A 22,163-nucleotide genomic window follows, 5' to 3' on the forward strand; every position below is an offset into this window, starting at 1 on the left:
TCATACCCCTCTGCAAAGTGAGGCCCAGGCTGCCGCGTGAGGGGCTGCCCCTTACTGGTCACGGAAGAGGAAGCCTTCCATAAATGGAGACTCAGAGAGATGTGGACCCTGGGGGAGCCGCAGAGGGAACAGGACAAGCTGGAGAGGGTGGGCCCTCAGGACGCAAGGGAGGCTCCCCGGGGGAGGTCAGGGCTGAGTGGCAGCAGAAGTCCTCCAGGGCTAGGACGAAGGGGCAGGGAGAGCTCTCCCACGCCAACCTCCGAAGCCTCTCTCCCCTGCAAGGTGACACAAAGTGCGACGTTTGGAGACTTTTATTAAAGGTGGGAGCTGTTGGAAGCTTCCTCCCTGGTACGAAACCTTGGCCACCCTCAAAAACTCCAAGGGGCACTTTCCCGGATAAAAATAACGCTTGGAGGGGCCGCGGGAACGGAGCGCTTTCTTCCTGTGTTTAAGTTTCTTCGGAAAGTCTGAGCGCGCGGCCGCCGCCCCTGCCCCAGCGCGCAGCAGCGCGGGGCCGCCCGGGGCCGCAGGGGGGCGGCCGCAGCTCACGGGGCTCGGGCCGGGCGGGCGGCGGGCGGGGCGGGAGGCCCGGCCCCCTGCGAGCGCGCCAACGCTGCCCCGTCCGCCCGCAGAGGCCGCCGCGGCCGTGGATGCGGAGGGCGCGCCGCCCGGCCGGCCCGGCGCCCAGGCGGCCGCGATGAGGGTCAACGAGAAGTACTCGACGCTCCCGGCCGAGGACCGCAGCGTCCACATCATCAACATCTGCGCCATCGAGGACATCGGCTACCTGCCATCCGAGGGCACGGTGAGTGCGGGCGGCTGCGCCCCAGAGGGAGGCCGCTCACCTGCGCCGGGCGCGCTCGGGGAGGGTGGGGCGGGGGCGCGCGGGGCTCGGGGAGGGGGGGGCTTGGGGGCGCCCACCCGTGGGCGCGGCCCCCCCCTCCGGGAGCCGGAGCCTGAGCGCACGGCTGGGCCCCGGATGGGACGCCCCCTTCTCGTGGGTGCCGGTCGGCCCGAGGCAGCGGGGTGGGGGGAGCCGAGGGAGGGTGGCAGCCTCCGGGCCCCACGGCACCGCTGCCCTCTGGCGACAGCCGCGCCCTTCTGGGGTTGGACCCTCGGCGACTGCCTCACCTGCCCGGGAGCACGGAGTTCCCGGGACTCCGTGTTCCGCACGCACGGGAGCGCTCAACACCCCCCGGGGCAGCAGGGGGACGCGGGTGGGTCCAGACTTGTTTCTGCGCTGGTCCAGCCCCAGCCGGAGCCTGTGCCTGGTGCGCGTGGAAGCGGGTGCCAGCTGGCCACGTGGTTGGGGACCCCTATCCGGCGTCTGCTACCCCCACCACTCACTACGGGGCCAGATCCAGAGGTCAGAGGGATCCTTAAGGGCAGAACTCGCCAGTGAGAAATTTGGCTTAAAGTTAGAACAAAGTTTGCCCCACGAGGGAAGGGCTGAGAAGGACCCTCTGCGGAAGCAGAGAGGACCTCAGGGTGCTCACTCAGGATCAGAGAACAGACTCTCCTTTCTCCCCCCTTCCCCCACAGCAGTTGCCTGAGGCCCCAGCCTTGTTCCTTGGCTCTGACCTCGCCAGGATCCAGGCCTGCCTGTGCAGCCCCAGGACAGAGAGCCTGGCATTTGGGGAGGTGCCTGCGGGATGGGATCCTGGCAGGGTGGCTAGCTGTGTTCCAGGGAAGGCAGAGACCCTCAGGCCCTGCAGCCCTTCTGCAGCTAGCTTGCACCGAGATGGGGGCGGGGCACTGGGAACCCGTGTGGATTGAAAGGAGCGTCTGCCCATGATAAATACCGTTGGCCTTAGAAGCTCAGAGCCATCGTTTCAGCAAACACCATGTGCCTGCTGTGGGCCAGGCTGTGGGCACCCACAGCAAACGAGACAGGGAAGCGTGCCATCCAGGGCTTGAGGAGTGGTGATGGAAGGGGGCCCTGGACAGTGGCAGAGGGACGCTTCCGTAGCAGCTGACCTACGGCTGAGAATTAGCTCGCTCAGTTTTCACTCTACAGGGTTGGTGCTGTTTCTACCACTGAGGATACTGAGGCCAAGAGGGGAGCCACCCACCCGCTGGGAGGAGAGCTAGCAAGGGCCAAGACCGAGAAGCAGGTGGACATGGGCAGGCTGCAGACGAATGGGCATCCTGGAGGAGAAGGAGCTGGTTATACCCGTAACGGGGGTTGGGTGGGGACTTTCAGACAAAGAAATCTCACATGGGAAGACCCAGAGGTGGGAATGTGGGGACACCAGTTAGAAGGCGTGAGAGACGGTGACACCCAATGAAATGGAGAGGAGTGGACATTCCAGAGGTTGATGGCATTCGATGTAATGATGGGTTAGACCTGAAATGAGGACTGGAGCCCTTATCAATGGTCTCTGGACTTGTAGTTCGGGGACCTGTCGCTTATGTGGATCCAGAAACTCTGTCTTCCCCAAACCCTGGCGAGGGCCATGAGGTGTGCAAAGGCTTGGCCCTCCGCTGGAGGTCTCCATGGTCTGGAAACACATAGACAAGCCCCGACGAGACTGTTGGCTCTCATTTTGCGCACAGCTCTTACTGTGGGCAGGTTTCAGGCATGGCAGGCTGGGGGGCTGTGAATTGGGGCACCGACTGCAGGAAGGACAGGTAGCCAAGGCAGACAGGAAGCAGCAGCTCTAGGAGTGGGGGCATGCAGGGCAGGCAGCATGACAGCGAGAGCCTCCCAGGGCATCCCCAGCACAGCTGAAGCCAATCGTTGTTGCTCAGTCATTACCCTGAGTCACCAGTGAAGGCGGCTCTGGGCAGGCAAAGGCCAGAGGGTGTGGGCTGCGTTTCAAGGAGTTCCCAGACAGGCCTCCCTACGCTGGAGTTTAAGTTGGCCATCAGAAGTCCCAATCCCAGGCAGGCTGCATTTGCCAGCCAGAGCCCCGGGGCCTCTCCTCTCACTGTCATTCCCAAGTTCAAGGATAAAAGTCACCTCATTGTTTCTGCACAACAGGGTGCAAGAAATGACTTCAAAAGCCAGAGGCCAGGTTGAATGCAATTTATTTCACGGAGTTTTCTTTGTGTTTATCTTTGAGAGTTTCTACTTTCTTCCCGATGGTGGTCAGTGGCCCTGATCCGGATGCCCCAACAAGCTCAGACAGCCCAGAGAGGAGTACCGGGTGCTGGTTTCGGCCCACCTGCAAAGGAAGAGCACCTCTCTGTTTATTGGCAAGGGGGGACCCCCTGTTTCTAGGTTGTGGGGTGTGCCCAAGAACTCTACATTGACCTAGTGCCAATGATTTGATTTTAAAATTTGGGGAATGAGAGTGAAGTTCCACAGTGTGTACAAAGAGTCCCCGAACCAAAAGAAATGTTGCAGGTTCCTGATTTCCTTTTCCCCATTTTAGGAACAAGGGCATGTAGCAGATTCTCTGAGCATGGTCATTTAGACTTGTCCCGGCTTTGGCTATTTCACGCGAACGTGTGACTTCAGCTCCTGGAGCTTCAGGTCCAAGTGAGAAGCCAGATAAACAAGTGCTGGTCCCCGTCCAGCATCCACGGTGTGGACACGGGGTTCCTTCCACTCCCCTCTTCTGCCCTCTTCTCAGAGTTGGGGAAGAGAGTCTGGAGAGGCAGATGGGGACCCGATGTAGACTGCCCTCTCGCTGCCTGTGGTGTTGGGGCCAGTCCCACTGCAGAGGGGACTTCTGTGCCCTGACGACCTCCAGTGTGACCTCAGGAAGACATTTCTCTTCTACCTTACTTACCGTCGTCCTCAGGGAAGCTCCTTCCCCGAGCATTTCCCGCCAAATACTCTGGGGATATCTTCAAAATACTTTCAGATCTCTCATGACTCGAGTCCATGTAAGTTCTGTGACCTCAGTCAAGGAGATGTTTTTGTCCCCACCTTACAGTTGGAACAACTGAGTCTCAGAGCTGGGGAGCGTTGTGTTTAAGTCGCCGTCCCAGCAGGGTCTCAGCCCCAGTGTCCTGGATCTGGTGACCCCTGCCGGGAACTGGGCAGAGCCCAGGCTTCTGTCCTCATGTATGCGTGCATTCATTCATTCCAGAGCCACGTCAAAAAGATGAGCGAGAGGTCCCCTGCCTTCAGGAAAGGGGCGCTGAGAGGCCACCTGCCCCTTTCCTAAGGATAAGTAGAGGACAACATTTTGAAGCTTTCTTCAAGCATTTGAATTGGAAAGTTATACACAGGGTCTGACCCGCCTCCTTCCTGCTGCAGGTTAAATCTTTATCTCTTTGTCCCGTCCTGCACAAGAAAAGCACCCACTCCACTGTTCCATGGAAGGGCCCCAGAGACACACGGACACCACGGAGACTACCTCTCCGGCTCCCCCTAAACCCAGCTCAGAATCACTCTCCAGACCCTGGGCTCTGCCTCGCTTGGGTACAGTGTAGTAGAAAGGGACCCCACTCTTTCTGTTTAAAGGTTGCTAACCCCTTACACTTACTCAGATAGGATCGCCCCTATTTTATAAAACTAAGACCCAGACAGAGGAGCACCTTGCCCAGAATCACAGAACAGATCAGTGACAGGGCCAGGCCGGGGAGGGAAATGGGGGACTCTCGCTCCAGGGCGCCAGAGCTTCGTGCTGCCTCCTGCTGGCCCCAGCAGCGCATCCAGCTCCCTTGGTAGCTTAACAATCTGAATCTGGCACTGCTACCCTCTTTCACTTGTGGTCCACTTTGACCAGGAGATTGTCCTCCCCTAGTTCTTTATTTCCGTTGTCTCAATTCCCAGTTAGCACACTGCTCTTGGGGGTTCGTCACATGCCAGGCCCTGTTGTAAACTCTTGACATTCAGAGCAATAGGGAAATAGGAACGTTTTACCCTCCAGTAACCCTGGGAGGGAACTCACGTTGAACGGGGGAGGCCTTGTTATTCCCCCTGACCCTCACTGTACAAGGAGGGCTCCAGAAGGATCAAGAGATTATACTGTGCACCTGGGATGGCACAGCTGGTCTTGGGATGCAGGTGGAAGGACAGTTGTTGCCAATGAGGCCTCTGTGCCGCCACTGGGCCCCGGGGGGGAGGGAGCTGTTCAGGGGATATTTCTGCTCTCCCCAGGCTGTCAGGCCCCGAAGGCTATGATCTGGGCCCCAGCAGACAGGTGGTTATTGTTCAGTTTTACCTGATAGCCTTTTCCTGTCTCACGATGGTGGAGGGTTGTTGGCTGTCCCCAGAGTCATTTCCCTGCTCTCTGACCTGATGGGCTCACTCTGAATTTCCTTCCCTCTGGCGAGGGGGTTTTGTCCACTCTGTTCAATATCCGCCATCATTCCAGCCAACAAGGGGCATGTATGCGGCCCCCACCAGGTGCCAAGCCCTCTGTTATAGCAGGTTCTAGATGGCCGTGTGTTAGAGGCAGTCCCTAGCCCGGCCTCGGGGACCCCGCCACCCCGCTTAGAGGCCCCTGTGAGTGAAGAGCTTGTGAATAGGTGTTTTCAAGGCAGCCCCAGCCCAAGAGAGCTGCACTGGCCACTGCGGGGGGGACGGGGGACTAGGGACCTCCAGAGCACTGAGGATGGAGGGTCTGCCCCTGCCTGGGAAGCTAGGTGGGATCACAAGGCACAGAGAAAAGGGAGGCAGGGCGTGCAGGTGGGGAGTACAGCGTGTTCAAAGGCAAGGAGCAGGGGACGAGGATGTCCTGACTCCAGGTAGCCCCGGGGCAGTGAGCAGAGGAAGCCAGGGAAGGTGGTACAGGCAGGAGCTCTACACGGGCACCTGGCTCGGCTCCGAAGATCGAAGTTCCCCATTTGGAAATAGGAATGAGCCCCACGCAGAGGCACTGGGAGTCTGGAGTGCCCAGAAGACAGGTGTGCCCTTGCACCCTGCCCGCCCGGAGACCGCGCGTCCGCCTTGTCTGACTGCCTCCTATGCCCTTGCCCTGCCCGGCAGCGGCTTCTTTCCCCAAGCGCCCGCGGTGTCTTCCGCACGCAGCCCCAGATCTGGCTTTTCTGCCCACTCCCCCCGGAGGAGGGAAGCCGTCTTAGCCGCCCCCCTTCCCTGACCTTCCTGTGGTCTTGAGGAGAACCAGCACTTGTTGGCACTGGGACTGAGGGCGGGGGGCGGGGGGGGAGGACGGACAGTGTGGCCCCCAGGGGCCAGTCCTGCAAGTTAGAGGGAGAATCCACCAGTGCAGGCGTCCTGTGGCTCAGTCGGTCATCCTGGCGGCCAGCAGGGGCAGCTTATATCACCCTCCCATCTCACAGAGGCCGACGGCGAGGACCAGAACAGGGAGAGCTCTCTCCCAAGCCTCGTACCTGGAGCAAGATCAAGCCCAGACTTACCTGAGCTTTCCCACTGCCCCAGGCATCCCCTCTGCCCCGACCTTAGCTCCTGGCTCCGGGAGCAGTTGGGGCAGGACTCTCCCCAGCTGTGTCCTTGGGCACAAGGGTTGGAGAGGGCTCTTGGGAGTCGGCCGGAGGGGATTTGGCCCTGGTAGCACGGGCTGACTGCCTCACGCATGTGAGCCCCGCTCTCTCCGGGTCAAGTAGACCTGACCATCAAGCCCCCTCACCAGGTCAGGACAGTGAGGGGACATGCCCTGTACCGAGCAAGATGGTCCTCATACTATGGGGGTAGGCAGCGCCCTGGGTGTGCAAACAGGACTCAGGGCTGGGCTCAGCCTCCCACCTGGGCTGTAACCACCTCGCCTCCCTGAGCCTCCGTGTCCTCCCTGACAAACTGAGGAGAACCACGCTTTCCCACCCCACCTCTCCTGCAACATGACCCTGCCAAAGACGCTAGGGTCTTCTTTGGATGCTGGGCTGGGCCTCCCTTCTCCCCTTCCCCCCCCTTCCTGCCCTTACACGCCCACAGTCTCTGGACACACCTGTAAGAGCGGGCCAGCAGGGCATCTACACTGCGGGGTCCTGTGAAGGCTGCCAGAGTGGCACTGGATTCCGTGGTTCTGTGGGTGGGTGTGGATGGCTGACATCCAGCCACCTGCCGGCTCCAGGTGCTGGCCGTGCCCTGTCAGGCTGTGAGCCTCCTGGGACCAACCAGGGAGACTGAGATTCAGGGGCGTGATCCCCCCCCAGCCAGGGATGAAGGAATCCAGACCCCACAAAAGGCCCTGCCCAGACACCCCTCTCCCTCCTTCCCTGGGCAGCTGCCATATGGCAGGCCCCCCTCATTTCAAGTTTTTCCCTCTCCTCTCTTCCCCTGCCCCGGAGCCGGACATTTGGAAAGAAACCTGATCAGCGGGGGTCCCCCACCCTCCAGGTGTCCTTGTTGCACCTTGGGCCTAACCTAGGCCACCAGCCCTGGAGTGGGGGACCCCTGCTGTTTCTCCCAACCATGCGCACAGCCCTTTGGAGCCCCTCCCAGCAGGGCAGCCATCCCAAGGCTCCAGGCGACCCTGTGGGGAGACCGTCCAGGCACAGCTCTGTCCTCCAGTGGGGCTCAGGGGTCTGCCTTTAGCCAGAGGCCCGCCTCACGCTCTGTGGGGGAGGGCCTCATTCTCGGATGACAGTGCATCTGTAGGACCGATAGCAGGAGTGGGGTGGAAGCCAGGAGATCAGGGGCAGGGCACGAGGCTCGGCTCGGCTCGGCTCTGAGGACTGTCAGTGGTGTGGGGCTGCTTGTTAGAATACTTCCACTACGATGTTATTTATTTTCTCTTATTGCTGAAGACCAGCTTGCTCATTAACCTCTCTGCCCTCGGTAACCGTCAGAATCCCGCAGGAGTTCTAGAAATTCGGGTTTACCGTTAGCAGCCCTGCAGGATTGCAACTGCGCAGAGGTCCCAGTTTTTAACCTGCAGGTCCACATTTCTACCTCAGTGGTCCCCTAGAGCCCCCCGGGCAGATAAGCAAACTGGGGCCGGCCCCTACCTCTCGGCCCACCCCCTAGGGAGCCCTCTGGTGCAGGAGCAGGTGGAGGCCACGTGCAGGGCGGGGAATGAACACCCAGGTGTGGGTGGATAACAGCTTCCTCAGCCTCCGGGCACCCGCGGGTTGGAGGCACTGACCCTCTCTGCAGCCCACCTCTGTCGGCCCCGCCCTCTGTGCCTACCCGCCCCTCACTCTGGCCCCTGAGACCACCTCTCAGGTAAACCCCTGAACCCAAATGCTCAACTCGGGGACTGCTTTTGGGGGAACCCACACTCTAAGGCAGCTAGCTACTGGCCGCACTGGAACCAGGCCAGGTGAGGGCCATCGCGGGCCGTGGCCATGTCGACAGGACGTTGCCGTGCACACTGGCCATGGAAGGTTGAGATTTGCGGGTGCAGAACCTGAGCTGGGCTCTGCACTACCCAGGACCCGGTGGGAGTGAGTGAGGAGCACTTCCGGGGGTGGGGAGGGCGTGGCCTTGCGGCTTTTCCCAGTGCCTCTGCGAGCCGCCCCAGCCCCTCCCCGCATGCCTGCTCTAGCTGCACAGAACCAGGGCCCTTCCGGGCAGCGAGGGTCCGGCTTGGCCTCCGTGTGTGATTATGGCACACGTCTCCTTCTCGAATGTCAGCTCCACCAAGACAGGGCTGCTGTGCCCACGGCTGTCCCAGCCCAGGGACGGTCGGTGCACGCACGGGGTGCGCATGTGGCACAGCTTTGCCGAAGGCGGTCAGGGCGGGCGGAGGAAGCGGTCCAGTTTGGACCCAGGCCCGGCCCTGACATCCTGACGGCCAGCGATTTCTCTTTCCCCCCGCAGTTGCTGAACTCGCTGTCCGTGGACCCCGACGCCGAGTGCAAACACGGCCTGTACTTCCGGGACGGCAGACGCAAGGTGGACTACATCCTGGTGTACCACCCCAAGAGGCCCTCGGGCAGCAGGACCCTGGCCAGGAGGGTGCCGCACAGCGATGCCCCCCTGGCCGCCCGCGGCGCCAGGCAGGACCAGCCCCTGCCGGGCAAGGGGAGCATGGGGGCGGCAGGTGGCCCCGAGCCCCCGATGGACTACCACGAGGACGACAAGCGATTCCGCAGGGAGGAGTACGAGGGGAACCTCCTGGAGGCCGGCCTGGAGCTGGAGCGAGACGAGGACGTAACTATCCCCGCGTCTTGTGGGCTCGTGGGGTGGGCGCGCCTGCCGGGCTCCGCCGGCCATTTCCAGAAGGTGGTGTGGGGAGGGGCCCTTCGGCTTTAGCCGGTGCTCCGAGAACGGCTGATGTCAAGGCCGGTCTGTTGGATTGCGTAGCAATCGCTTGTTAAGGTTTGGGGTTTGGGGGAGCCCCAAACCAGCACCCGCCCCCCACCCATGACATCTGCTCTGGGCGAGGGTAAGGCCTTCTCGGCGATGACCTCCAGGGTCACGGCACTTCCTGCTCTGGTCAGTTCCTTACTGGGAAGACGTGCCCCTCCCGAGGGGCGGAGGACCGAGCTCTCCTGGGAGTCCTCCAGGTGCTGACCTCGGGGCCTCAGTTTCTCAATCTGTCAAGTGGGGAGGTTGATCTGGCTTGATCCCTGGGGGTCCCTGGTGCTCTGAAATCCCCCAGTCTTCCTACTGTTTTCTGGAGCACCTGTCCCTGGCAAAGCCTGAGAAATCTTTTGAAGGAAAGTTTTCTGGGGAGAGTAAGAGGCTGACTCACCGGCACACAGGGCGGCCCTGGCGGCGGTGGCGGGAGGCTGGCAGTAATGGAGAGGGGGACCTGGGCAGCCCATGGTACGGGGGGGGTGCTTCTCTCAACCTCCCAGCAGGCTTGCTGTGTGCTCCCCTACCAGTTCCTTCACCTCTCTGTGCACGAGGGCAGGGGGCGGGGCTTCCTGCAGGAGGCTTGCAGGACACGCCCACAGCCCGCCCCACTGTCCCTGTGCGGACTAACCAGGAATCAGGGAGTCTACACCACAGTAAGAGAGCCAGCAGGCTGCCTGGGGGAGCTGAGAGCCAGCCACAGGTGTTTAAAGTAAAAATTGGTTTCAGTTTGCCATTTCATCGTTGAGAACCTCCTTGCCCTTAAATAATGAACGCTTTGGGTCCGGCGATAAGGATGCCCTTGGGGTGCTTCAACCAGCAAGCCAGTCCACGAAGGAGCCTGGTGTGAGCTCTTTTTTGTGGCACGTTGATAGTACAGGCCCTGAACACACCCAGAGCGGCTCAGTGGGGCCCTAGCGGCGGAGGGGTCTCGTGTTGCACGCAGAGCGTTTCTCTGGATGGCCTTCTCCTTCCGAGGTTCGGCTACCTGGTGGGTGTGGATTTCTGCTGCAGGAGTGGTCCCCGTGAGAGTGGCGAGGGTGTGTGAGCGTCGATGATCCGGCAGTAAAGATTGGGTCCTGGTGAGGTGCAGGGTCTCTCCCGGGAGGGGCAGCAGCCACCCACACAGATGTGCAGGTCCTTCGGGGTTTTCTGTGACCTGAGCCCGGGCCCCTCGGGGGAGGGGAGCAGTTGGGTCTCTGACGTGGGGCATGGTTCCGCCCTGCCAGCCCCCTGCTCTTTGTGCAAACAATGCGGCCACTGTGCAGACTCTGCCCCGACATGACAGGTCACAGCTGGAGGAGCAGACGGGCTCTGTCGGAGTCGGGAGAGGCCACAGCTGCCCACGTGCAGAGCTGTGAGCTTGGGCTGTGGTCTGCACGTGTCTGGTCCGTTCCTGAGGGACACGTTCTCCGCTCCCCTCATTCTTTCCCCATGACAGTTTCAGGGCCCCCCCAAAGTCTGGGAATGCACACTGGCCCGGGACAGATCCCAGAGCCTCTGCCTGTCCTTCCCGAGACTTACTGGCTGCTCGGGCCTCAGTTTCCCTTTCTATAACATGCAGATAACAGTAGTATTTACATCACTGGGTGATCGTGAGTAAAGGGCAAGGTGCTTAACTCAGGTGTGGCACACGGCAGATTCTCCTGGGCTGTTGTTAACAGCAAATCGTATAGTATGGTTCCTGCAGAGGAAAAGAGAAAGGAGCCTTTCCAAGTCCAGTCAACTGCTAGGTCCCATGTACCTTTCTTGAAACCCCGTCTTCTTAATCGTGACTTTGAAGTAAGAAGCCAACAAACATAGAGACGGGGTTACTGTCACTGAAGAAGATCCCCTTTTCCCGATTAGTGACCCAAGAATTTCACTGATAGTTCGGCTCTGTAGCTGCACGAGGCTTTCCAGCAGTTGACTGGGGCCGTTTTAAAAATGAAAGCAGTACGGTGCGTGGCTCCAGTCTCCAAGGTGGCTGAAGGCCGGGCTGAGCCGTGCCTGCTGGGGTCTCTCGCGGCATAAACAGTGCTTTACGAGGCCCCAGTGATTCCTGAGCTTTCATCTGAGATGAACAAGGCCCAAGGCTGTTGGAAAAACCCTCCGTCCGCTGCAGCCCCGTGCTCTCCCCTGCCCTCCGCGAGACAGGCAGGACCGGAACGGCCCGAGGTGTGTGCGCAGACCCCAGCCAGCGTATTTAGCAGCTTGTGCCTGTCGCCTATTTCAGGGAGAGATGCCCTGGCTAACGAATCATTCCCGGGGGTGCGCTCCGATTACAAGGAGCAACGGGCTTGAGTTTTGGAAATAGGAGAGGCCCCAGGAGAACCCAGTTGCATAATCTTACCTGGTTTGAAGCAGGACTGGGGCTTATGTGTACTTTCTTGGGGAGAAAAATCCATGCATTCCATCAGATACTCCAGCGCCGGATGTAGGTGATGAATTAGCCGTTGCTGGTGGAAATTTAGCAGCAGCCTTTCCCAGTCGCACCCCCTGGGTCACGATAACCAAAAATGCTCCCAGATATTGTCAGATGTCCTTAGGAGCCAAGATCGCTCCTGGTGGAGAAACCCTGCTTCAAAGGCTGGACAAAGAGGGAGGGAGAGGGAGAGAGATTGGGGGGGTGGCTGGCAAATAAACCGTAAGGCCTCCTGGGTGGATGGGGGCCCCTCTTGAACCCTGCTGGCCCAGCCTTCTGCGGCCAAGACCAGGCAGCGGCCTGCAGGTCACTGGGGCACAGAGGTGACCTGCCTTTGCTCCTCAGGAGGCCAGTGGGTGCACGAGGGTGCGCTGCTCCTGGGCAGACGGGGCGCCCGTGTGCTTGCCTTTGTCCTGAGTCAGGAGGTTTATTGTGGTGAAGACGTCCTGTGATGACCCGTGGAAGACCCCCCGGGCTGAGGGCACAGGGCAGGCGTAGTGCCCTGGGGCAGCCGTAACAAGTGACCACAAGTTGGGGGCTTACAGCAACCCAAAGGGGTCTCGCACAGTTCTGGAGATCAGAAGTCCAAAATCCAGTGCTCGGCAGGGCTGTGCTCCCTCTGAAGGTTTCTAGGGCAGGTCTTTCCTGCCTCTCTCAGCTTCTGGGGGGTTCCAGGTACCCCTCCACCCTCTGCCTCTGTCTCCATGCGGCCGCCTTCTGTATGTCCTTCTGCGTCTCTCCTCTTCCTGCAAGGACACCAGATGTTGGACTTAGGGCCTGCCCTCCACCCATGTGACCACATCTTAATTTGGTTACACCTGCAAAGTCCTGTATCCAAATAAGGTCCTGTTCTGAGGTTCTGGGGTTAGGACATGGATGTCTCTTTGGGGGGACCCCATTCACCCCACACAGCAGCTGAGAGTGCACTGGAGTGGTTTTCTCAGGCCTGGGGTGGCTCACGCGGACGTGCAGGCAGTGACTCGTGATTGGGGGCACATCAGCGCAGGTGGTCTGGACGGTGGGGTCCAGCCTTGGGCAGGCGGCCCTGCTGCAGGGCCTGGATGCGCACAGGAACCCACAGGGGGTCCTGTCAAAGTTCAGGCTCTGACTCAGCGGGCCGGGCTGGGCCTGAGCTGTGTTCCTAACCAGCTCCAGGGTGTATGGTGGCTGTGGAGCCCGACCGTCCCTGGAGGGGTGAGGACCGTGCGGCATCTTCCCCCATGAGCCAGCGGAAGCATTCACAGAGATGGGTCCCCCCATGTCCACACAAGCCCTGATCCACTGTTCGGTACCTAGAGGTAGCCCCAGACAGAGACGCCACCACTGGCTGCACTGGGCCAAGAGCCCACAGAGCAGGGGAGACACACCCTCACTCATAACCCCGGGTACAGGACAGACAGAGGTTGAGCCTCTGACCGCGGCTCCCCCAGCCTCCCCCTCCCCAGGCACTGTGGGCTCAGAGGAACCCAATTTGAAAACTGCATCCCAGACTCCCCGAAGAGAGAGACGTTGGGGTGTCAAGACAGGCTTCGCTGCCTCCTGAATGCCGATCTCACGCATGAGGGTCCAAGAGGAGTCCCATGTCAGAGACCCCTGGACAGCATGACAGGAAGTGGCAGGGAGGGAGGGGAGCGTCTCTCTGTCCATCCTTCCCTCCCTCCCTCCCTCGGACAGCAGTGGGGTCAGCTTCCGGGCTTCCCATTAGAAGGAGTGCGTGTTTCCTTGCAACTGAAACCCATCAGCATTTTTCAAGTCTGGCCTCAAAGCCTGCTGGACATTATTTATGTGCGAGGGTCACTGCCGAGAAGGCCACACACTAGAATCCCGGCTGTGTGTGCTGGGGTGGCCGGGGCCCACCCTGCCCCGAGGTTGAACTTGACCCCGGCTTTGGTGGAACTGTTGAGGCCCCGGACGCTGGGACCCTGTAAAGTCTGTTTGCTTTCATGCTGCTGCCCGGGGCTCACCTCTGCACCCAGGCTGGCCGGCTGACGTTTCTCCGCATTCCTGCCCCGCTGGCTGGGCCTTGAGCAGCAAGGGTTTCCCCTCTTTGTTAGTGTGGGTGTTGCTTTTCAAACGCCAGCTAAGAGCGGTGCCTGCTGTTCCCAGACCAAGCTTCGGGGCTTGCAGCGGGGCTGTGAGGTCGGCCTCGAAGCCCCCTGTGCACTTCAGACCCACTCGGCCACTTCCTGGCGGGACAGCCTGGAGCAAGTGGCTTCCCCTCTCTGGGCCTCAGTTTTCCCACCTGTGAAATGGAGGTGCTGTTACTTCTGTCCTCTGGAAGTGCTGGGCGAAGGCTGGGGAAGTGAACACCACCTTGCCCACAGCCCTCAGGCACGGGCTGCTGTTCCCAGCTTCCCTCCTGCCAGATGGGAATCAGAAGGCAAACCTGGGCAGGGCAGGTCCCCCAGTGCATGGAGACCCCTCGTGCATCACGCAGACGCTGGTGACTGTGGCAGGTGGTGGGAAGGGTTGTCATGGGCACAGGAGGGGGCGGGGCCAGGTTTCCTACAGTTTCCAGCAGATGTCGAAGGCAGGTGTCCGAGGCGGCTCTGGGGGTTGGCTAACTGTGGCGACAGGCACAGCCCTCAGCATTGGAGGGGCTGCAGGCAGACCCTCCTCACTGCCCCGGGGCATCGTGGGTGCAGGTCCTTGACCTGAGAAACCTGAGGCCCGATCCTGGCATCTCCATGTGTAAAAACAAATGATGGCAGATGGCCCGGGGACACGTGGGTTTGGAAGCAGACCCCCACCCCACACTGTGTGGGCTGCCTATCCCCACCGCGAGAAGGCAGCCCAGGAACGAGACCCCCCCTCACAAGTGGAAAGAAAGGGCCTGAGGCTCTGAGAGGTGGAGCAAGGAGGCCAGGAGCCCAGGGCCCAGCAGAGGTGGTCCTGCCCCATGTTCTACACCCCAAAGCCCGTGATGTGAACCAGCACCCGCCCCGGGGCTGAGCGCCTCCCTGTGGGCCTTTTGCACAGTGGGATGTTAGGGGCCCTAGTCTAGTCCTGAAGCTATTATTTTTCCAATCATAATTTCACCATTCCACATTCATTTCTTTGGCCTTAAAGATTTTACGTCTCGTGCATGTTCTGTTGAGGCTTTTATAACCCCCCCCCCCCGGCTTCCTTTGGGCTTGTCTTGGTTTTGCGGACACACCCCTTTAATTCTGGACATTCTTTTCAAAGCCACGTCTTTCAAGCACCCCCAGTGACCATCACACGGCTCCCCTCGGGTGGCAGGGTTTGGGGGTAAAACTTCAGCACCCAGGCTGCAGTTCCCAGGTCCTGCTGTGTCCCCAGGCCTGCAGTATGCCGGAGTGGCTCTTTCTGGCTCATGGACAACCCTGCCAGCCGGCTGTTAACCCTTCGGTGGCTTGGCAGAGTGTACCGCAGAGGTCGCAGAGGTCAGCAGAGGCCCCCACTGCAGCTCGGGCTGGGTTTATTCCTGCTGGGGGCCCCCAGGGCAGACCTTGCCAGCATCCGCGGCTCCTTCCCTCGGAGGGGCGGAAGAGCTTCAGACACGTTCATTGGGTTTTAATGCTCCTTACAACACTTTTATTTCTGGAAGTTGTGTTTGGTCCTTTTCCAGGTTGGCTGTGTGTTTTTAGTCCTGTCCTTTGCAGGACCTCTCTGTCCTGCCATTTATTTCTTTAAGCAAGGTAAGCATGGCTGGTTTGTGATCCGTGTAACCATTCAGAGTCCCCAGGCTGAGGGGGACCCTTGTGCTGGCTCTCCTCCTGGTGATGCTGGCCCTGCTGCCCTGCCCTGCCCCGCCCCCGGGGTCCCCGAGGCCTGGGAGGAAGGTGTCCTCGTCTGGAGAGGCTGGGGGCTTTGTCCGTCACACATCTGAGGATGTTATAGTTGGAACCACCTTGAACCAAGGTCACAGGCTGAGGTCCCCAGACCCACTGGGGCGAGGACTTTGGAGGCCAGGACCTTTCAGGGTGACTTCTGTCCCCTCCCCCTCCTCCCCTCCCCCTTCTCCTTCTCTGCTCGGCACCAGTTGTCCATGGGTGGAGGAGGTGGGCCTTTTTGGGGGTCGGTCTCTGGGGGGTCCAGCTGCAAGGGGTTGGGCCTGGGGCTGCCCCGGGAGTGGCCCCACCTTGGTCGCAGTTCTGGGCCCAGCAGTGCCTGCTCTTCCCCCTGGAGCTCCTTTGAGGCTGCAGTATTTATTTTCTTTAACTTTTTGTCCCGCTTCCTTTATCGTTTCTCATGGGAGGGAGGGTCTGCATCCTCCACCTGCCTGTCACAGAAGCAAGACCGTAAATGACTGTTTGCTGGTGATTTACTGACCATGTATTCCTTCAGCACGCCGGGCCTCGGAGGGGACCCCGTGCCGGGGGCTGGAGGTACAGATGCTCCCGCCCTGTCCTTGCACACCTTCTCGGCCTCCCGCAGAAGCAGCATTGTTTGGGCCCCCAGCTCACCTGAGCCTTGACCCTGGTGGCAGTGCCATAATGATGTAGGAGGCACGGTTGTCCCCCGTGCAGGACGTGTCCGTGCCTGGATGATTGAAGCCGTTTCTCCCAGGAAGTGTAGGTGTGGTCAGTAGAAGCTGTGACCTGGGAAATGCCAGTTAGTGGGCCACCTCTCCATGCAGATGCACACTTGGTGACTGCAAGCATCTCCTGTCCCCTCGGGGCACCATCTGGGTGGGGTGCACGTGAGAACCTGCCAGGGTCAGCCCTGGGGTCGAGCTTCCCCGAGCCAGGGCACGGTGGTACCTGCCAGAAGGTCAGGGACAGGGCCGCCCTTGGCTGTGCACAGTGGGTGCTCGGCGGGCGTGGTCCCGCCCTCCTCCTGCATGGCCCACTCGGCAAGCATCGTACAGCACTGTGCTGTGCTGGGGACTCTCTCCATCCCGAGGACACACCAGTCAACCAAACAGACAAATCTGGCCCCAGAACCAGTGTTCCAGGTCACATCCATGCGGGACCCTGGGGCTGACCAGAAGAGCAGACGATACCGGTCAGGGCTGCGGGAAATGCGCCTGCTCTTAAGGGACTGATGGGGACGAGGCACCGGGCATGTCATGCCTTGAAAACCTATTTGTTGCTGAGAACGCGAACCCTCCCTCAGGGCAGCCCTGACATTCCGAGGTCAGGGTCCGGAGGGGGCCTGTGCCATCCTCCTCACGATGCCCACTGCGGGGGAGGTCCTTGTGGGGCGCTGAGGAAGTTGAGGCCCAGTGGCCGTCAGGGGTCAGGGACCAAGCCCCTCCTGGGCCTCCCCTTCCAGACTGAGCTCAGGCAGGGTCTCTGTGTCCCTGCTTGTACATGGCACAGTGCCATGGCTCCCGCCTGACCAGGAGCCTGGGGCAGGGTCATGCACACCAGGCGCGGCTGTGGAGGCCCTCCTGGTGGCAGCGGCAACCTGGGACCCCTAGTTCCCCGGTCAGACCTACGCGGCAGCCCGAGAGGTGTCCGGGGTGTGCAGTGGCCTGTGGGTCCGCGTAGGGTGAGGAGGCGGTGCTGCCGGGAGCTCTCCAGGGAGCCGAGCGCAAGCAGAAACAGCCCACAGGTGGTCCTCACTGATGCGAAACTTCCAGCGATCCCCAGCCCATGCCTCAGCCACCGCAGGGGGCCGTGACCAGATGGCCAGAGCACGTGGTCCAGCCTGTGGACTCAGAACGTCCAGACCCACAGACAGCCACGGGGACGTGGAGGGGAGCCCCCGGGGATGCTCAGCCACCATGAACCCCCTGTGGGGCGGTTATGTTTGCTTTGTTGTGACTTTCTTCTTCCTTCCGAAAGGAAAACGCCAGGAACACTTCTGGTCAGGTCACAGTTTTTGTGGGTTGGGCTCAGGATGGAGGCTTGGACACAATCCGTGGGCTCTGGGAGAGCCCATGGCCACGTGAGCATGCCAACCGTCCAGTGGGCGCCCGGGGCCCCACCCCTACCCCTGGCTGGCGTGGCGCTCCCGCCCCTCACCCTGGCGGGTCTGGGGCCTCCCAGGTACTCCCACATCAGGAGGGCCGGAGTTGGGGCCAGTCTCACGGTTCTGGGCGCCTGGCAGGGGAAAGGGGGACCCGGCCGTCTCATGCTTTCTTCCCACTGGGAGAGGGCTGCGGTCAGGCCGGGCACCACGTTTGAGAACATCCCGTATGTGTTTTTCCCGAACTGGTCCCACGACCCCTTTCCCAAATCCCGCCAGATGTTTCCTGGGAGAGACCTCGTTGCTCACGTAAACAGAGGAGCGTGTTTTCCCAGGCAGGCCGGCCGCAAGCACCAGCTCCGTGACCACCGGCGAGAGAAATCTCCATGGGACTGGGAGGAATATATTTTGGGTCTTTGTGTGTGGGTGAGCAGTGCCCAGAAATAGACCCGGGTCTGTAAGGGGGAAACACAGGCTCTGCCATGGGTGGGCTGTCGATGGTCATTTCTCCCTGCTCCGGGCGGCCCATGAGATTGGCCCTGCACCCGTGAGTCACCTGGGCCAGGGGCGCTGCTGCCTCTCCCATCCTGGTACCCTCTGGGGCTTCCCCGAGCTGGGGAGGCGGCCTCAAGCTCGTTGGCCAAGGGTGACCATGCGTGTAAGCCGGCGTGGCCTCAGCTACCCAGTGGCCGAGGAGAGGTGGTCCAGAGCAGAAGCAGTAGCCTTTCACTGTACTGACCCCTCCTGCCAGCTGGGGGGCTGGGCAGGGATGCTAAGAGCACCAGGGCCTCCCCTGACTATGGAGCAAGTCTTACACTGTGGAGATTTGCCAACGAGGAAGTGGGCTCAGAGAGGTCGAGTCACTTGCCAGAGACACACAGGGATGGGGTAGGATGCCGACTCAGGCCACCCGATCTCAAGGCCTTATCTGGTGCCCACTGGACCTGCCCCTGGAGGGCAGCAGGAGGATCTGGGCTCCCCTCTCCCACGGCCCCCCCAGGCTGGGTCCTCCAGCTCTCACCGGCATAGGTCTGTTCACAAGCCTGTGTGCCATGTGCCCAGCCCCGGGCCATGCCAGGACTCCAGGCTCCCCACGGGCTGCCCCACATCAGCCCACCTCTGAGCCCTCGCCCGTCGGGTCTCTGTGCTGAGTGCCCTGGTCCTGGCTCGTTCCTCTGAAACAGCTTCAGGCCCCAGCTCCTGGGCCCACGCTTCTCGGAAGCTCCTCTCACCGTGTAGACAGGATCCCTGCCCAAAGTCCTGCGGGGCTCTGAGCTGCATATTCCGGGCGAGCACGGTCGGCTGAATGGTGACGCCCCAGGCTGTGTCCACCTGGCACTTGTAGATGTGACCTTATTTGGAAGAAGGGTCTTGGCAATTCTAAGTCAAGGATCTCTGGGCGAGATCACCTGGGATTTAAGGTGGGCCCTCAATCCAATGACAGGTGTCCTTGGAAGAGAAAGGGGAGAGAGATTTGAAACAGAGAGCCACAGGGGAGAGGCCACGTGGCGGCAGAGGTGGCTGGAGGGGCGTGGCCACAGCCCAGGGACACCTGGAGCCCCCGGCAGCTGGAAGAGTTGGAAAGGACCCTCCCCCTCGAGGCTCCAGAGGGAGTGTGACCCTTAGGACACCTTGATGTAGGACTTCGGGCTCCAGAGCTGTGAGAGAGTGAATCTGCATAGTTTCAGGCTGGGTGGTGTGTGGTCACTTGTTGCGGCCAAACTAGGACAGCGAACCAGGACACTCGTCTGATGAGCTGGCAGAGTGCGCCTCAGTGTCACTCCAACATGAGGACAACGGTAGGGCCCACCCCGCAGGCTCCTGATGAGGACCGAATGAGCAAACACACAGCAGAGCACAGAGTGGGGACTGGTGTGTCATGAGCACCCCGTGGGTCTTGGCCTCCCTGCCACTGCTGTACCCATTGCTACTGTGTGTGGCTTTTGCCCACGTGTGGAGCACGTGCCCTGTGTGGACAGACACGTGTGGAGTGTGTGCACCGTGCTGCTGTGGGCAGCGGGTCCGGGGAGCCGAGGCCCCGAGCAGGACTGGTTCTCGTGCTGTGGCAGCAGAGAGGAGGCCTGCGGGCTGGTGCTGAGACAGAGGCCCGGGAGGGGATGGCTCCCCCGGGCCCTGTGGGCAGCCTGGGGACCTCAGTGTGCGCTCGGCAAGGGGGCGCAGGACCCAGCTAGCCTGTGTCTGCCCTTCTCTCGTGGCGGGGGGAGCCCCGAATGGAGCTCGGCATCAGGGAGGGTCCCCTTCCCCGGGCGGGGTGCAGCTGGGGTCTGTCTGTAACTCTGCGTGAGGGCCTAACCAGAAGCGTTCCCTCCTGCTGCCCAGCTGCCCGCGTTCTCCTGGGTGGCTGTGAACTTCAGTGTCGCGGGCTGATGGGCGAATGTATTTGGCCCCCTGAGGATGTTTTTAAAATTCATCCCCAAGTGACTTTGGCTCCATTGCTTTGCCCCCAAACCTGCAATGAGCCCATGGGCTGTGCCCATTCCCAGACTGGTGACGTGACATGGGGTCTGGAAGCCAGAGGCAGGCCCTGAATCAGCCGGCCCTGAGTGCCCGGTGTGGGGCCCGTGCTGGCGACACCCTCCCTCCCGCAGCCTGGTTCCCTTTCGCCAAGACTCCCGGTCAGTCCCTTTACATCTTAGAATCATGGAAATGAGAGCTGGGTGGGACCTCCATCTGGGGCAGCCTGGGCTCTAAGCCCTGGGGTCCCCTCGAGGAGCTGGGGGACCGCGGCCCCTCTGCCATGGACAGCTCTGGCTCAGGGACAAGTCCTCTTTCTTTGTTGTTCTGGTGGCATCAACATCACGGGGCACCCCAGTTATCTTGGGGTACTTAGTCTGCTGGTGTTACATGTGCCTCATATTACCTTCTTGCTGCTGTAGGCTGCGTCCAGGGAATTTTCCTAAACCCCAAATTCGGGGGGGGGACAGAGAAGGATGGGGGGGTCACTGGGGACATCGTGCAGCTCACCCACCGGCAGGAGCGTGGCCTGTGTTGCTCTTGAACGCGGGCCCCTCTCCTGCTAGTGCGACAAGCTACGGGCCCCGTCCCGACTTTGTGCAGGAGGGACAGAGCGCCGTCAGGGCCCGCACGGAAGGCGCCACGCGCTGACTGGATGTGCGTGTGCGTCGTGGAACCGTGACCCGGATGAGGTCACGAGCTCAGAGCGCACGCGTGAGACGTCAGCGGCGTGCGAGCCCCCAGCGCTGTGCTGGGACTGTAGTCACCGAGCTGCACGTGAGGGCTCAGAGCCCGTGTCCCTGTAACTGGAAGTTTGTGGCCTTCCACGTACATCTCCCCACGTCCCCTGCGGCCACCAGTCTGTTCTCTGTTTCTGTGAAAGCCGCCTTTTTACACAAACGTTATTAGGTTCCACGTGTAAGGGACCATTCGGTCTTCGTCTTTCTGCGTCTGGCTGATTTCGTGTGGCGGAAGGCCCGGGTCCACCCGTGGCCTGGCAAATGGCAGCGTCTTCCTCCTTTCGTGCGGCCAGGTCATTCCGCTGTCTCGGCCGGTGTGGACGGAGTTGCAGGAACGGGGTGCACACCTATCTCTTCAAGGTCCAGGCTTCGTTTCCCTTGGATACGCGCCCCGGGGTGGGAGTGCTGCGTCGCGTGCATTGTTTAATTCTGGGGAGAACCCGGGCTGGGACTCCGTCTTCCCAGGCCCGGCGTTCCGGTCGGTGAAGCCAGGGCACCGCCGCTGGCTGGGAAGGGCCATGGCGTCCGCTCGCATGAAGCCCGTGACCCAGCAGCTGCGCAGGTGTCTTGGACCCCGGGACGCCCTCCGGGCCCTTCTGGCCCCTCGCCACCGGGCAAGGAGGAGATTCTCTCAGCTCCCTGAGCGGTGCCAGGAGGGGTGAGCGAGGGCCGCTGGCAGCAGCCACGCAGAGCGGCTACCTGTAAACCCGGGTTATGCTGGAAGGGGCGATGGCTTCCAACCCAGAGCTACCCACGCTGACGGAGGCCTTCTCTCCTTTGCAGACTAAGATTCACGGGGTTGGATTCGTAAAGATCCACGCGCCCTGGAACGTGCTGTGCAGAGAGGCCGAGTTCCTGAAGCTGAAGATGCCCACGAAGAAGGTTGGTGCTGATGCGCGGACCCCGTGGCCCGCGGCCCGCGCAGGCGCCCAGCGGGAGAGCGCTACCAGCAGGGGCCCGGTGCTGAGGGCAGTGGGCTCCCGTGTCTTGGTTATGGAGGGGATCACATGGTCCTGAGGGTCTTCGGAGACCCCAGACCAAACCCACCGAGGCCTCGGGGGAGCCTGTCACAGATACGAACACGCTGAGACTTCCCGCTCTGGTTTTCCCTCCTTGCGGTGCCCTGGGTAATTCATCGGACTCCTTCTAATCATTTCCTAGCTCACTGGGATTTTTCTTTTTAATCTCTGAGCACTTCCGGCTGAGAAGCAGTCTGACAGTGTGTTCCTGAGCTCAGCGAGGCCTCCGTGTTTTCCTTCATGTGCGGGAAGGAAAGCCGGCGTGGGGGGTGGCAAAGCTGTTCTTGGGGGTCAGTGAGCCCCTGGCTCCTCAAGTCCACTGAGACCATGTGGACTCCCTCTTTTGAAACAAAGCAAAGTCCAGAGGCAGGTTTTCTGGGATGGGTTGTGACTGCACTTTGGGGGGGCTCTCTTCAAACTCAGGGCTTGGAGTGTTGATCTGGAAACCGGGCATGGAGGGAGCACTCTGCCCCCTCCCGGAGCTGTTCCCAGGACATGCCATCTCGGCGGGGTGGGACAGTCCTGTG

At 61.0% G+C, this 22,163-nt stretch overlaps 1 protein-coding gene across 6 annotated transcripts in view; it reads left to right on the forward strand.

The window, feature by feature from the left end:
* Window positions 1-22,163, forward strand: part of ANO1 (anoctamin 1) — a 157,491-nt gene that overhangs the window by 73,042 nt on the left and 62,286 nt on the right. For 5 of the 6 annotated variants that reach the window (XM_087855099.1, XM_087855098.1, XM_045775752.2 and 2 more), the window contains exons 2-4: window positions 633-805; window positions 8,642-8,974; window positions 21,401-21,499. In XM_087855099.1, the coding sequence (XP_087711225.1) occupies window positions 633-805; window positions 8,642-8,974; window positions 21,401-21,499 (605 nt within the window). Of the gene's footprint in view, window positions 1-71; window positions 321-632; window positions 806-8,641; window positions 8,975-21,400; window positions 21,500-22,163 lie in introns of those variants that run through there. The other variant, XM_045775754.2, reaches the window with a different exon arrangement.

This window comes from Ursus americanus, chromosome 24, assembly GCF_024610735.1.
Source record: "Ursus americanus isolate L20-20 chromosome 24, mUrsAme1.1.p, whole genome shotgun sequence".
Taxonomy (NCBI): Eukaryota; Metazoa; Chordata; class Mammalia; order Carnivora; family Ursidae; genus Ursus; species Ursus americanus.